Here is a 16360-nt window from a genome sequence, read left to right as displayed (position 1 = left end):
TCACATCACATAGATGCCTCCATTTTCCCTCAACCCCCCACCCCAGAACTTAGATCTTGGGAAGAGAGCTGACAACAGAATTAGCCAGAACAGTGCCATGATATAAGGCAATCCAGATTGCTCCAAGATCAACACCCAAAGAAGGTGTCATTTGACCTGAGTTCAAAGGTCAGATGGAAGTAAGTGAAAGGGAGAAAGGAGTGGGGAGTGTGTCAGTTGGAGGAAATTGCAGGTACAGAGGCACAAAGGCTGAGACTATTGGGCTCCTTTGGGATGCCACTAGTATATCTGAATGAGTAGGGCACAGAGCCTTTGTTCGGATCACGAGGCAACAGAGTCTATGAGGCTGGCTAGTTGACAGGAGTCGTATCTTCTATGGCCTCTGTGAACAGACACAGCCTGTGTCCAAATTCAGATTGTGTTGTGTCTCCTCAGCTAGTTCTCCCTGATTAACCCCACCTCTCCCTGCAGCCTTAACCCCACTCTTGTACATACACTCTCCTCAGTTCTTGTCCCAGTTCTTTTACTTAGTGATGTTTGAGCTTAGGCTGGCCACTTTGCTCGCCAAAACCTGGGATTATTCTTTTCTCCATGGCAGTGGTGCTCATAGCTACCTTGCTTCCTGTAGAAAATTGGGATGAGATTATGGCTGTTCAGCTGCTTCGTAAATGTGCAGTATTGTACAGAGATTGGTTGTATTTTACACAACGGGTTTCATCATTTCGATTTCTTTACCTGAACGGTGTGGCAAAGAGGAGTGATCTCTCAGCCCAGGGTTGGCCAGAGTAATGATGGCCAAAGTTGCTGAATATGTTTGCTGGGGAAGTGATCCAGGAAAGTCGTAGTATCAAATTGTTGAGGGCTGTTGGCTTGTGGCTTCAGAAAAGGCATATGCAGTCTTCAGTAAACCACTTTCATGATTTGTTTGTGGGTTTGTTTTAAACTGAGCACTAAAATCATGAAATGAGGTTCAGTACCCTGTTTTGCTGTATAGAGAGCATTCGTTTCAGGATGAGAACTGGCTCATTTAACTGGTATCTTCCAGATTACTTGGAATGATGATTCTGACTTCAGACAATGCACTTAGATGGATCAAACTTGTAAGCTAACTTTACATAAGAAGGTATAATTAAAATGCCTGTCATCTAGAGGAAAAAAACTAATCATCTTTTATGTGCAGCCTAAGATGGTATAGGGTTGTATGTGTTGGATTATTTTTCATCTTGGACATTCTGTGTGATTATGTTGAAGTTAAGGATGTTACAGAAGAAATGAGGACACAGCCTTCCAGGACCTTGTTCAGTCTTACAGAAAGTGCCAAGCTGCGTTGTGGTTAAGTGTCAGAGGAGAAGGCCTCCTGGCTTCCCAAAAGAAGCATGATGCCGTGATACTTGCCATGATAGAACAGTAGGATCTCTTTGGATTGGAGTCACCCTTCTGAAAGAGTTAAAGGCTTTTAAAACCTGTGAAAAGTGTGCTTTACATTGTTACTCTTTCTGTTGCTCTTCCTTCAAGGCCAAATCCTTTAACTTTCTCTGAGGTTCCAGTTTTTGCCCAGCTCAATGAGAGTTTTCTGAAAGAGTCAACTTGTAAGGCATTTCGTATCTCTTTTCTTTCTCCTCTCCCTCCCTTTCCATTGATTCCATCCATAGTTAAGTAGTGTGTTGTATATTTTCTTGGTCGTTGCCCAGGACTCTTCCTCTTTCTTCACACCCTAGCATCCTCCTCCATTTCATGGTACTGTCACGTGAGAATGGTCTGTTGACTGTCCTCAGGAGCTGGTTAGTTAAGGTTGAAATCCACTGTGGACCCATTTACCTTTGCTTGATTCTGTGACTGAATCAGTGACCTTCAGGAAACCTCAGGTAGTCCTGTTGTTGGTCAGTATGGATAACAGGTGGGGTAGCACCGCTGGATGGTTGTGGTTGATTACCACTTTGGGGAGGAAAGAGGAGCTTGGATCAATGGATTAGAGACCTCTCTTTGTCTGAGGGAAGTGCTTAGAATCTTTAGTTCACCCTCTTTAGTTAACTTGTAGTTGAAGATTGTTTAGGAAGCTAAAAAATAGAAAACCTTGTAGATATAGTCTGTTCTATGCAGTAATTATCTCTCAGATGCTAATTACAGCATTAATTCTTTAGTTTTAGCATAGCCCTGATTTCCTTAACATTTCATGATCACATAGAGCAGACTGTGTTTTACAGCACAACAAAATGTCAGCAGTGTGCTTAAGATTCTTTATGGTTGTGGTTTAAATCCATCCTGAATAGATTATGTTCATTTATTTAATTATTAACCAGCTTGCTCATCAGAAGCAAGTGGCATTAAACTTACCAACCTTTAGTCAAACTTAAATCTTCATAGATTGTGTTATTAACTCCTAAATTTTTGTTCCTGGGAGAAAAATATGAACTAGAAGTTAACTTACTTTTACTCACTTATTTTTTTCTTTACAGTTAACTCCTTGAGGAAAAAAATGGATAGTTCTTGGCTGTGTGCTTATATTTGGAAAATGGTGATAGTTCCTTGTTGTGTGTGATTGTAATGTGAACACAGTTATCTTTATAATTATCTGGTAGGCCTGCATCCAAGTGTGGCTTTATTAAGATAATTAGTCTGAATTGATGCTTATTAAAGAAATGAACTCTTAAACATTATTAACACTATCTTATATTTATTAAAATTATATAGCATCTTTCCTTCCAGTGCTGAAGGCAGAATATGAGAACTTTGACCCAGCAATATTACCACTAAGTAGCTGAAAATTAGGGGAGGAATCAGGGGAATTTACTATATTGGTTATGCTCACACATGGCCCTTAAGCTTGATTTTTAGAACCCGAAACTTGAGTTTTTACATAAGGAATTATTTCCGAGATTGCTTCATAGATCTCCCGTTTGTATTTGAAAAATTTGCTGTCTGAAGGATGACCATGATTTGAAACAAATGAGCACAGCTTTCAGCACAAGAAAGAGAAACAAAAAGACTGCTGAGTTCCATTAGTCCAGACAAGGTTGCCATCGAATGTCTTTAGTAAAATAAAAGCCTTCTGCACAGTTATTTTGCACTGGGATTGTATTAAAAGCAAAGTTGCGTTATGGTTTGGGGGGCTTGTGCCCTCATTTTCTGTCATTTTAGGCCCCTCGCAGGCTGTCATCAGCATAGCATATCCAGGATTGCTTTGGCCCTTGCCTGCTGGATGGGCTCATTCTCTAAGTTTTTACCTGACAGACTTAGGCTGTTGGCTTTCCAAAAACATGAGTTGTTTAAAGAGCTTCATTATGCAAGCAAAATTACTGAACTCAACAGTCATTTTAAGATTATTTTTTAAAATGCCAGTGTGTCAAAATAGTATCTCTAGAATATCTGTTTTTCAAAATGTTAAACTGTTGTTTTAACAGAAGCTGTTGATGTCTAGAAACAATGATCCTCCCTCTCCCCGCCAGCCCCCCTGCCCCTGGCATGGGGGAAAAAAAAAAATCCTTGAGAAAATAGCATCATCCCATGGGAAAAATCTTGTAGTGCTTTCTTTTAATAATATTTTAGCATTGATGGCACAAAATTCTAAAGGTATAGAAATACTTTCCTAGAGTTTTCCTTCATCCTTTCAGAAGGGTTATTATTACTTTTTGACTAGTAGGTTAGCATTTCTTTTCATCTGTCAAGTAGTGTCCTCAATCAGACTTCTTCTAGTTGTGTGTGTGTGCCTGCGCGTGTGTGCGCAGGCCTGTGTTGGCACACCTCACAGGAACTGATGTGCTTGAATTAGTATACAGTTGGCATTTCAATGAGGTCCTTCAGCCTTAACCTGTCTGGGAGGGGGTTGGGAAAATATATGTTTTGGAGGAGAGTGAGGTTGAGGCTGTTGTGTGTTTTGGATTGTGCCTTTTGTGTGTGTGTTAGTTGCTCAGTTGTGTCTGACTCTTTGTCTGACCCCATGGACGGTAGCCCACCAGGGTCCTCCTGTCCATGGAGTTCTCCAGGCAAGAATACTGGAGTCGGTAGCAATTCCCTTCTTCAGGGGAACTTCCCCACTCAGGGATTGAACCCAGGTCTCCTGCATTGCAGGCAGATTCTTTACCATCTGAACCACTTTTAAGACAGTGTAATGGCCCCCTGGGCCATTTACCTAGGTTTGAATTGCTTATAACCTTTAGGAACCAAGTTCCTTGGGCTGTCTTTAAAGGATGCTCAGAGAGTGAAGAGGAGCAGAAAACTGGCTGAGCCAAGGGAGCTCAGAACTGAGGGCATATTTGTAAGGGGGGCTAAGTGCTTGACTACCACCACCACTCCCCTGCAGTTACTTGGGTCTGGAATTTAAAGCAGTGGCCATAGTGATGCTTCCATCTGTTACGCAGTATGAAAGGGAGGGGAAGGGAAGAATGAACGTTCCTAGAAGAGAAGTGCTTGATTTCCAGAAGGGGGTCCACAAAGCCTGGGGACAATGGTAGAGGTTTAGGTTCTTCATCTTGTTTCATCTGTAGCACAGTCCTGTGATAGGAGTCACTCAGCAGTCAGGAGGCCTGCCCCTGGATGGGGCCAGTGGGTAAAAAGTGGTGCAGGGATTTAGCCCAGGTGTGTAGCGGCAAAGCCCATTTCTTTCACATCAGCTCTGGAAGGAACTTGTGAACAGGGTTTCGTTTTGGGGGGAAGAAGGCAGAGAATTTTTAACCATTAAGGCTGTCTTAGTAGCTGTCAGGATAATTTCTTAAGAACATTAGTTAGTAGTTACTATTTGTGGAATTTTTAGGAGGGATTTCTTACTATACTTATTTTAAAAGGTTCATAGAGATGACTCCAAAGCATTCTTTGATTTACCTTGTGAATTTTCTTTTTTTTTGTAATAGAAACCGTTGGTGTTTAATGATTCTGTATGTTTAGAACACACTAACTTTCAAGTAATCTGCAAATCTGCTCTGGAGTCTTTGAAAGATAGGGTGAAACTTGTGTGAGGCAGAGATATGACAGGTTTTTGTAGATCTGTCAAGTGGGAATTTACAGTTCAAAAGGGTGTTTATTAGGAATAGGAATGTCTCTGGAGGGGTAGATGGCAACTCACTCCGGTATTCTTGCCTGGGAAATCCCATGGACAAAGGAGCCTGTCAGGCTGCAGTCCACGAAGTTGCAAAAGAGTCGGACACGACTTAGTGACTAAACAACAACATAAAAGATTCATGTTTTACTATACTATAATAATATATATGATATTATGCACATAATAAAGAAAGATCAGAATGTCTGAAATGTGTCCTTCATCGGTGCTACCGTAAAGCTTACAAGTGGGGCTAAGATGACTAGCGATTTCTAAAACACTGCAAGAGACTGACTCACAATGACTATTAGAAGGTGCTCTTCCATTCTGTAGGGGGTGTACTTTGGGAAGTCTTCTTTCCCCCAATGATGACAGCCACTCATAGGTGTGCGGGGGTGTGGTAACTGTGTGCATTAGTAGACGATTGTCCAGTTGGGAATATTTGGAGTTTCTTCTTTTTCCACAACTCCGGCTTTGAGGTATTCTTCACAGACAGATGAGCCCCTCTTGTCTGATGGAATGTAACATGGTTGTAATTCAGGGTTGGTCTGGTTGCCACATCCTGAAAGCTTCCTGTGGGCCAGGCCCTGGGGTGGGGGCTGGAGAGGAGTCCTGGCCCTGAAGTGTCCAGCCTCCTGTAAGTGCTCATTTATTCTTAAAACAGGGCTAGGAAGTAGATAGTTGTGATTCTCAGGTTCCTAACCTGAATTCGATGTGGATTTGAACCAAGCTCTGTCTGACTGCAGAGCCCCTGTTCTTTATCATTACATTGACCATATTGCTTCTCTTAAAAAGTTAGTGGGAGTATGGCTCAGGAGGAAGGCCCAGGACTTTCTTATTCATTATGTTGTTAGGAAGATGAAAGGAGGACTGGGAATAGGACAGGGGGAATTGAGAAAGAGCGCTGAAAGACAAATGAGATATAAAAATGAAGGAAAAGTGCTTAATTGTCATTGTAATCTAGTAATGGCTTCCTTGTCACTGCTTCCGTGAAGTGCATTGTTGTTCTGGGTTGTTAGAGTGACTGTTCTGGAGTGTTAGAGTGACTGATTAAAAAAAAAAATTGTACTAATTTCGTCTCCCCTAAGAACTTTTCATCCTAACTCAGTGACTTCTGATTGTGTCATTTTTTTTATTAATGTTGAAAATTACATGCTGATATTATCACCATACCTTCCCTTCTCCCATCACTCCTCACATGTCCTCTGTTGCCTCAGTGCTTGTCATCACAAACAATGCAGGCTAATTGGGTACTGTTTTGCCTTTTAGTTCCATTACTCAACATTTATAGTATAATAGGGAAAAGGGAAGGAAAGGAATGATACCTAGGTCAGTTTTCTGTGCTTCTCCACTGTCTGAGCACCCTCCAGCCTTTAGAGTCCTAAATGTTCCAAGCCCCATCACCAGCACTTCAGATCTAGGAAAACAGCCAGGATTATCATCCTCTGCGTTTCAGAGATGAGAGAAACTGGACTGGCACTTGGCAGAATGCAGAGCTTGCACCTCCCGGCTTTCAGCCCCTAAAGCTTGTGTGCTTTGTGTCACAAAGGCGGCTTGTGTTCCTGCTTGTCACTCCCCACCCAGCTTTGATCCCCTTTCCTGTTGGATGAGGAAGCTTGACCCAAGGCTGCTTGGGGTTCCTTCCAGCTCCAGTGTTGAGAACATGCTATTAAAATGTATTTTAGTTGAAGAAGAACGATGGAAAGCCCCCTGAGGGCAGAAACTGGGATTTGTATTTCTCTTAGTACTGACCAGTGCTTTGCACTAGTGGGCTGTCAGATCTTTAATTAATGAGCCCTCTTGTTCCTGTTGAAAAGCTCACTGTATTCTAGTAACTTTTCCTGAGTGTTCTTGGATATTCTTATCCAGCTGCAGTGCTTTCTGCATCACCTCAAACTGTACAAACTGTGTACATGTGCATGTTTATGTCATCTGCCCCTTGTGCTTTATTTATGATGACTTTATCTTCCATACTGTAGACTGCAGGCCCCTATAGGTTTTGTTTCTGTAGTTTTCCCCACTGGTAACTATAGAATATGTTCTTGTCTTCTGCTATTTAGTAGTAACCCCAAAGAAGGGATACAGCCCTGGACTAGGTCATCTTTTCAGTGTTTGGCTTGACCATTTGAAATAGAAGCATACATAAGAATAAAAAGAAGGATTTGCTGAAAAGCCAAAGGTTTGTCCTTGTGGAGGCTTATTTGAATTCTCATTCTCTTGGTTGAATTGATTTGTTGGCATATTAATGTATCTTGATGGACTGCTCTGAAAATCCAAATTCGTGCTTTTTGACCTTTTAAAAGTCAGACACTGCTTTACTAATTGAAGGAAGCAAAGTCCTGAATCACTCCTTGGAGAATCCAGTCATTCAGAACTTCTCATGTAGTTTGGGCCCAGGGGGTGACAGTTTACGGTGCCTGCCTGGTTAACCTCTCATCTTGCCCAGAGAATGACAGAGGTGGAAGAGACATGAGAGGTCATCTGGAGCAGTCTAGAGAAAACTCAGTCAGTTTACCTGGGTCTCTTTATTTTATTCTTTAAAAAAAAATTTTTTTAAATGAATTATGCCTTCGGTGCCCTTCATAATAAGATTATTTCTTTTTTTTTTTCTTTTACATGCCCAACTCTGAGCATACATGCTCAACTTTGGCAATTAGTCCTCTTCAGTAAACATCTGAATAATGCCCTGTCCATTTTCAAACAAGAGTTAACTGCATTCTCAGGTTCTCAGGCGGGCTTGCTCTCCTTGCTCCTTCCTTCGAGAAGGTGCGTATATGCTAGTAAGCCTCACTCCTGAGTCATTGCCTGGGAACTTCACTGCCTCATTACTACATCTGTTATTTTATTGTGTTATTTATCTTACATGTATGGTACTCTCTGGAGCATTTGACATCTGTGACGTCATGGGACTCGACGCTCTTCCCTTCACCTCCTCACACACCACCTTTCGGCTTTCTTCCCCCGCTTTGGCAGTTTGCACCTGCTCCTCTAGGAGTCCTGTGGATGATGCTGAGGGGCCCAGGTTTTCCTTCCCCGATTCTTCTTGTTCCTCTTCTCTCTTTTCTCTCAGCGCCTCCACCCAGTCTCCTTTCTCCCTGTCTCTTCCGCCAGTTCCCTTGGCTTCTTCCAGCTTTTAGAATGTCCCAGGACTGACCCAAGCCCAGATGTGGGCTGCAGCACGCCCCAAAATGTCTTCTTCCCCACTCCCTTTTCCTTTTTTCTTTGGACCTCCTCTTCTTACACATACCTCCTTGAATGGTATCCACAGCCACACAGTTGAGCAGCTCACACTCCGAAAGCCCGTTATTCAGGTCTGTCCTTTCTTTCTTGTCCCCTCCGTGACTGCCTCCTTTTCCTGTGGATGACTGTAATTGTTTCTTACCTGGTCTTCCTGTCCGAGTCCTTATGCTTGTTTCTGTACTGATGGCACTTTCAGATGGGCCAATCTCAGCTTCTCTCTTGCTTTCTTAAAAATCTTAAATCGTTTACCCATTGCCGAAAGAATAAAGTTGGCATTCTCTATCTAACAGCACCTGGGAAATCGTTTGTGCCCTTGATCTTTCCGGCGTCACCTGCCTCGTGCCTGTGCTCTGGCCTTTGGTTCCCCCAGTCGCAGAGCTCTTGCGTTCACCTCTCCTCCTGTCCCACTGCTCCCTCCTCCGCGTCTTTGAGGTCGTTTTCCTGACACTATCCGCACACACCATGCCTGTGCCCTGTGCCCCTGCACTTGGCGCAGTCAGCTGTGTTTGGTTACTTGCTTTCCTTCGCCACTAACCGGCAAGGCCTTTGCTCTTTAGGACAGTTTTCTTCTTTACCCCTGACCCCAGTGCTCAGCATGATGCACGGCGCTTGGCACGTTCCAGGGAGTTAATGTCCAGGTCTGAGAGTGTCGAGAAAGGTGAAGAGGGAAGAAGAAAAGACAGCTTTTTGTGGAAAGGAGTGGTGGAACCCATCAACAAGGCGTGCTGTGTGCAGCTGACATTCAGTATTAAGATATTCTACCAAGGGTTGGTCACTCCTTTCTCTTCTACAAACGTATGCTTCCACCATCCTCCCCTCCTGTTTCAGAGACTCAGCACCGCCTCTCACGTAGTGTGCGTCACTCCATTCCTTTTCCATCCCGGTGGTGTCTTGCTCCATTAGCCAGCCTCCTCCTCCTGGTGCCTCAGATTTCTGTTCTACTTGATGCTTTCCCTGTGCCTACAAGCAGGCTTAAGTTTCCCCTTCCTGAAAAGAAACTACCTTCCTCCAGATCTCCCCCCGCTTAAGCAAATGCTCAGTCTTACGTCACAACTAAATTTTTGGAAGCAGTGAATCTCAGTGACTGGTTAACGTCTAGTTTCCTTTCAGTTCTCGTACCTTACCTTCCACTGAAGCTCTTCTCAATTCATCCATTTTCTCTTTGCGACTTTCGCCTCTGACTTTTCTGGTGAATTCCCTAGCCCTTGATCATGGTTACTGGATGTTGACATTTCCCAAGCTTCTGTCCTCCATCTTCTCCATTTAAGCACTCTTTGTATGTTATCTCATTCACAGTCCTTTCAACTCTCACTGCTACGCAGAAAACTTCCAAATCTGTATCTCCGAGCATATCTGGGTCTCAAGGCTTTCTGCCTACTGGACATTCCTGCCTATTAGTTGTCATGAAAATACACCAGGACTCGCTGTATTCCACGCTGTGTTCCTGACTTATGCTCTCAAATGTGCCTTCCATGTCTTGGGAATGGCCCCTGAACCCACTAGGGTAAGCCAGGAATCCTAAACCAGTCTTTCACTGCCCCCTCTTCCCATCCCACTCGCATCTTCTCAGTCACTGTCATCATCAGTGTCTCCTGTACCCCTTTGCTTCGGCTTCTCCCCACTGCCATATCCTGAGTGTAGGATTATTGCCCCATGTCCCCCCTCTGGCTCTAATATACTCTGTCCTTCCCTGACCCTTCAGGCCACCCTGCATAACACTTGTCAGAGTTATTTTTCTGAACTTGAAAACATTTGTTGGCTCCCTCAACCCTACAGGTTAGTGTTTAGAATTCGTAGGCAAGCATCACAAGCTTTCAAATTGGGCCATACTTTTTTTATTTTTAAAACAATCTCAGCTTTTATTCTCCATTTTAAACACCTGAAATGCTCAAACACTCAGACACACACAGACTTGTGTGAGTAGGTCTCCTCTTACATCTGGGTTCCCCCAGATGCTGGCAGAGGCAGTGGATACTATTTAGAGCCCATGAAGAGAAGAAGGAAGCCCATTTTCCTTCATCATACCTACATTCCTAGAATCACTTTTAATTTTCTTCCTTTCATTTTCTCCTGTAGAGCTCATTGCCAGACTTGTATAGGTATGAGGTTTTACAGCTTATTTTTAAACTATAAGGTTTTAAAAAGCATAAGCAGACATGATCGCCCCTCCCCCCATTTCTCCTTTCATTCCCTTCCCCGAGACCCCTTCTACTGTACCCCTGTGGTCTCCTTTTCCAAGGCCCTTTGTGCATGGATCACACCATACCGTGCTTACACCAACACTTTTTCTTCAACTCAGAATGTGTGTTCCTTCATCTTTTCAAACTCTGGGATTTCCTCCCTCAGAGTTCAGCTCCCAGCCCTCTGCACCCTCCTGTGTTTACACAGCACTTTGTATGTTCACTTCCACATGCTGTTCTGTGCAGTGAGAGGTCGTGTACAACACAGCAGTTGAGAGTGCGAATTCTGGGGCCAGACTGCCTGGATGTGACTCCTGAATCTACCACCTGAAAATCTAGGATAAAGTATTTAATGTCTCCATACCTCGAATTCTTCACTTCTGGGTATGTTAGAAGGATTAGGTGAGTTGATGCATATAAAGTGCTTAGAATAGACCTGTTAAGTGTTAACTAATGTCACTATAGTTTGATAATTTTTTTTTCAAGATACATCATTCCAGAGCCTCAGTCCCAAAGATTCTTGTTCTTTAGTTCTGATTGGGTCCTGGGACAGCTCTCCAAGTGTATTGACTCTGTCTCTTCAGGGTTCTGTGCAGGAGAGCAGTGTCGTCTCTGAGCTTGAGGGCCTAGCACAGTACCTGGACTCTGCAGTCATCAGTTACTTATTGAATGCCTGCACTGTGTTGAATATTGTTCTGGATGCTCAAGAGACTGAGATGAAAGAACTGACAGGACCTTTGCCTTATGGAGCTCATCTTCTAGTGGGGGAGATGGGCACTAAATAAGAGAATGGGAAATATGTAGAATATGCTTTGAGATAATGGTAGGTGCTAAATGGGGTTGAGAGGATGGTGGATGATGTTTAAAGGGGTTTGGAAGTGGGTTCTGTTATAAAGAGGGCAAATGGAGAAGGCCAAGTTTCTGAGAAGGCAATACAGTATTGGAACTGAGACCTGTATAAAATGAGTGTTCAAGCTGTGCACACATTTTGGGGGAAAAACATTCAAGAGAGAGGAAAGGACAAGTGCAAGGCCCTAGGGTGGCGATAAGCTTGGTGTGTTCGAGGACCAGCTGAGACATTGTGCCTGCGGAGGAGCGGTGGGCTCAGAGAGGAAGGAGGAGCCTTCCCGGTAGACAGGCCATGGGAGGGACTTTGGGTTTTGTTCTGAGCTGGAAAACCATGGAGGATTCTGAGCAGGAGTCTTTTTAAAAGACCATGGCTGGTATGGGGAAAGTAGGCTCTTTAGATGTGTGGTTGGTGGTGTGTGTGGAAGCCATGAGGCTGCTACACTTAGCCATTATCCATCCACCCATCCACCCTCCACACAGTTATCCAATAATCTGACCACCCATACATCATCCATAAGGTATCCCTAACCCAGACCAACAGACCGTGGCTTGGACCAGCATGGTGGCAGTGACGAGAATGGGATGAGAAGTGCTCAGATTCCAGATCTCTGTTGAAGGTAGAGCTGGCTGAAGGATTAAATGTGGAATGGGAGGCGAAGAGAGAAAAGTAAGGTAACTGCTTTTGGCCCAAGCTTTTTGGTGAATGGGGAATGGGGCTCTGCTGTTTGGCCATGATAATGCTTATTATAGCCACAGGTGGACACCAGAGGAGAGGGTCAGGATATAAATTTGGTCATCATCAGCTTATTGTTAGAACACAGTATAGGAAGGAATCATTTTTTTCCAACTGAGAGATTAGGTAAGCCTTTTTAAAAGAGAACGCATTTGAGCAAAACTTTGAAGAATGAGTATGATTTCCAAAGGCAGAGAAGGAGGAAAATAGAAGATATTTTTCATCCAAGTCTCATAGCCTTTTTCCCTGGCCTCTTGTTGAATTTGTTTAAGAAGCTGCTGACCTGGTTGATAATCTCTTTTCACTGGTATAGCCACTTAGATTCTCTGTTGAAAAGGAAACCAAAGCAGATTACATACTAACTGATAAACCGCATTCTGCTATTTCTCATTGTTCACAAATTGAAAATTCACGTTGGACCATAGAGGTGCAGAATGCTAAGTGTGTGTTTGCTTCTCTTCTCTATGTGTCTGCTGTGAATTGGGATGTGTTGATTTTGGTGTGGCGGCTGTTTGTATGCTATCTGTCCTCTCCATTAAAGGTTGAACATTTTGGGGAAGTTTTTACTTCTGCTGATACTGACTCTCAGCATTTGACTTGAAATATTAATTTATAACTCAGTCAAGTTACAGCCACAACCATGACCGTAAGAAATTGGGACCCCTTGCTCTCTCATCACACATGTCTCTCTCATTTGGGCATAATTCTGTCTTGATTCTTCCTGCTTTGTGTGAAAAAAAAATGTCATGTTTTGCCCCTCTTATTTAAGTAGAATTTTAATTCAGTAGAGAATTGCTTACCTTTTTGTTTATTTTCATAATCTAAATCACAAATTTTGATCTTCTATATAGAGAAAAAAATTACTAGATGTTTTGTTAGTCAGTGGGACAAAAGCTTCCGCACTGAAAAAAATTGAGTCTAAGATCTTTTTAGAACTGATATAAAATTCACACTAGACAGGTGTGCCATCACCTTAAAGTAATCTTCACTGGTGTACCATAATCTCTTAGCGCTGTGTATTGATGGAATGTATAAAACTTCAGCTCTTATATAAATGTTCTGCCATTTTTCTGTTTAGAAAAGAGGTGTTGCATTAACGAAAGTAGTCATAGAATTTGTCTCTAGGTGTGTAAAGGCTTCTAGTCTTATTTCTAGGTGTGTAAGGGTTTGGGTAAACTCTCGGAGTTGTTGATGGACAGGGAGGCCTGGCGTGCTGTGATTCATGGGGTTGCAAAGAGTTGGACACGACTGAGTGACTGAACTGACTGACTGAAAGGCTTATTATAGTCTTTAAGGTTTTTACAATAGATTTTGTAAGAATTTGGGGTTTGGGTTTTTGTCTTGAATTAATGAGACCACTGCTACTGTAAACATGTTTTAAATAATTGCCTTGATTTTTATAAAAATAACATAAGAATGGCTATCGATGTGTATGTCTGTGTGTGTGTATATATATATATAGGTTTTCAAGAAACTCCACAATTCAGGATTCTAGTATTTTTGTATATACAGAGCATTCTAGGCAAGAAGAAAATTCTCTCAGAACGTTGTCCGGATCTTACATAAACTGTAGCTCTTTTCATGTGGAAAAAATACAATTACAGAAAAATACAGATAATGTAATAAACACCTGAATATAAAATAACTAAGTGTTAATAATTTTTAGACTTGTTTTGAAGTTTTTCTTTAATGAATAAGCTTCACCAAGAATTTGAAGACACGTCTGCCCTCCACATCCACCCATTCATGCTCCTCTCGTCTTTACTTTTCAGAGGAATTTAGCGTGAACTCTTTCCCTTTTTTTTTTTTTCCTGTTTTACTTAATGTGGTATTATCGTGTTTGTATCACTTAACATGTTTTTAAGACCATCTGTCGTTAAAATACAGATCTACTTCATTCTTTCCAATAGTTGTGTAGAATTCCTTCATAAGAATTTGACACATTTGTTCCTAATGAGAGTTCTTTATGTGTTCTGAATAATTGCTTGTGTGGTAACATAAGCTCCAAACACCCTCCCACTTCTCAGGCAGTGGTTCCTTGTCCAGCTTTTTACCTTTCTCAGGGAGCTTTCCTGAGTTTGCTCTCACGCTCCCATAGTACTTTGATCCACTGAGTTCTTACACTACAGTAGGGTGCCTGACGGTGCCGTTTCCCACCCCTGGAGTTGATGGGAGACTGAAGCTTATTTCTTTTTGCTCCAGAGGAGCTAGGAAACTGGTGAGTTGAATAAGCAGCCTTAAAGGTTGGTATAGTCTTTTTCAGTCAAGCCAGCATCTAGTGTGCCTTTGATGGCATCATTAGTGAATATTCTTGGGTTTTGATTTCTCTTGCTATAATAATGGGTGTGATGCTTCTCAATAGCTGGCTCTCTCCCAGGAATATCAGGTGGGTTGGTTGCTCTATTAATTTAGAACACTTTGCATGCTAAGATTTCTTTAGGGAAGTTATGTGTGTGTGTAGGGTTCTTTATTTGTACTTTCAGAATCATATATAATGAGACTTTCTGCTGAAATACTGGAATCCAGTGTCTGCCAGTAAAGGCACATTAATTGCAAAGGTTTATTTTTGTTTGTAAAACATAGAATTAATGTGTGAGCTAAGAATTAAATCAAGAAAATAGATTAAAAAAAAATCTCGCAGTGTTGTTACTCTTGAATTCATGGTTATTTAGGAGTTTGCTCTCTTTAAATATCTGTTACTATGAAATCTGTTTTTCATTTTTTAGAGGGACAACTTTAAACAAAATTATCATAGAATAATAGTGACAAAAGCCTTATTGACACAAGTGAACATTTTTATTAATAGTACCTTCAGCCTGTGTATGGTCAGCACAAATATATCATGATTTCAGAGCAAAGTTATGGATGAGGCATTCTTTTACAGGATACGTGTCAGAATCAGAGTTGGGTTGCCTCTGAGGAAACCTGGTATTCATTCGTGCTGCACACACTTAGTGAGCCCCTTACTATATGTGTTGTGTGCGTGGTTCTAGGCTTAGGACATCCAGGGCTGAATTGTGTGGAGGTTCACTCCAGGTGGGAAGCAGTCAGGAAAGGAACACGTGAACTGTCCGTTGAATCTGAGTCCTGTGCAGAAGATGAAAAGGGGACTAATCATGCAGAGGGAGCAGTAGCTAGCTCAGTGTTGATTCACCCAGAGCCTGGTGGTGCCTCCAGGACAGAGGGCGCAGGAAGAGTGAAAGCCTTGTTTAAAATAGATGGAAGTGTGGCATGGCTGTTCACTAATTTTTCAGCACATTTATTGAGCATCCATGCTACGTTTGGAAATGCTCTGGAAACCTGTGATCAGGAGTGAACAAGAAAAGTCTGTCTGTAATGGCAGTTTACATTCTGAAAGCGGAAGCCTAAATAAACAAGAAGAATAATGAGAAGGCTGGTGCACTGCAGGTAGGTTGGGAAGGCAGGAAGCAGTAGGACACCTTTAATGAAAACAGACTGTCAAAGGATCAATTTTGAAGACATCTGTAAGATATCCAACCAGTTTTTACTTTAGAGTGTCCATTTCCCCCATTTTAATATATTTTCCCATACACAGAGTCTGTTGTATTGAAACCTCAAGCATAATTTCATTGTCTTAACAAAATCCATCATGAGTCCTAGGCTTCTGGAGACAGATTATTACCTTCCCAGAAGGTAATCTTTTCAGAGTTGAAGTGAAATATGGTAACATGTTTTTTGGAAGGGTTGAAGAAAAGGAGATGATGTACCTAAATTGTATTTGCAAGAATATAAAATAATATAGCTATTTTTATGCAGTGTGAAAAAAACTGGTGTGGAACTAATAACTCCAAGTTTATATCTGGAAAGCTGAGACCTAATAGATAATATATCAAATTGGTATATAACTTCCTAGGTAACACACAGTTTGAGTTTCAAAGTATTGTAGCTACATCAGGAGACATATTACATAGGAAGAATATTTATTTGCAACACCAGAATTTTTCATGAACTCCAGAAAAGGAAAAGCAAAACACAGCATCTTTGTTCATTTATCTTTATACAATTATATCTGCATAATGTCTATTAAAATCAGTGATACTTAATATCTGAGATGTTGAGGGTGCTTCCTTTTTTTTTTTTTGGCAAGGTGGAAGCTTTATATTTTAAGATCAGTTTTAGGTTCACAGCAAACTTGAGCGCAGAGTTGTGCCTGGCCCCACACGCACAGCCTTCTCCGCTGTCAGCATCCAGTACCAGAGTGGTGCATTTGTTACAACTGATACACCTGCACTGACATGTCCTTGTCACCCAAAGTCCACGATCTAAGTCCGGGTTCAGCCTTGGTGTTGTACATCCTGTGGGCTT

At 42.0% G+C, this 16360-nt stretch overlaps 1 protein-coding gene and 1 long non-coding RNA gene across 6 annotated transcripts in view; both read left to right on the top strand.

The window, feature by feature from the left end:
• VAPB (VAMP associated protein B and C) overlaps positions 1–16360 on the top strand; it is a 47001-nt gene that overhangs the window by 1942 nt on the left and 28699 nt on the right. Inside the window, exons 1-3 of one of the 5 annotated variants that reach the window (XM_081560337.1) lie at positions 6634–7211; positions 9569–9776; positions 10699–10854. The exons of 2 other annotated variants lie outside the window; for them this stretch is intronic. In XM_081560337.1, coding sequence (XP_081416463.1) covers positions 10839–10854 — 16 coding nt within the window. In that variant the 5' untranslated portion in view covers positions 6634–7211; positions 9569–9776; positions 10699–10838. Of the gene's footprint in view, positions 1–6614; positions 9040–9568; positions 9777–10698; positions 10855–16360 lie in introns of those variants that run through there. 2 more of the 5 variants (XM_081560336.1, XM_081560335.1) reach the window with 2 other exon arrangements.
• Positions 11364–14667, top strand: LOC145533262 (uncharacterized). The gene is made up of 2 exons (XR_014073952.1): positions 11364–11675; positions 11843–14667. It is a non-coding gene; the product is annotated as an uncharacterized LOC145533262 (long non-coding RNA).

Source organism: Giraffa tippelskirchi, chromosome 13, assembly GCF_054371585.1.
Source record: "Giraffa tippelskirchi isolate mGirTip1 chromosome 13, T2T-mGirTip1v1.2.pri, whole genome shotgun sequence".
NCBI classification, from domain to species: Eukaryota; Metazoa; Chordata; class Mammalia; order Artiodactyla; family Giraffidae; genus Giraffa; species Giraffa tippelskirchi.
Note: the sequence above shows the minus strand (reverse complement) of the source record. Positions and strands in the feature narration are given on the sequence as shown.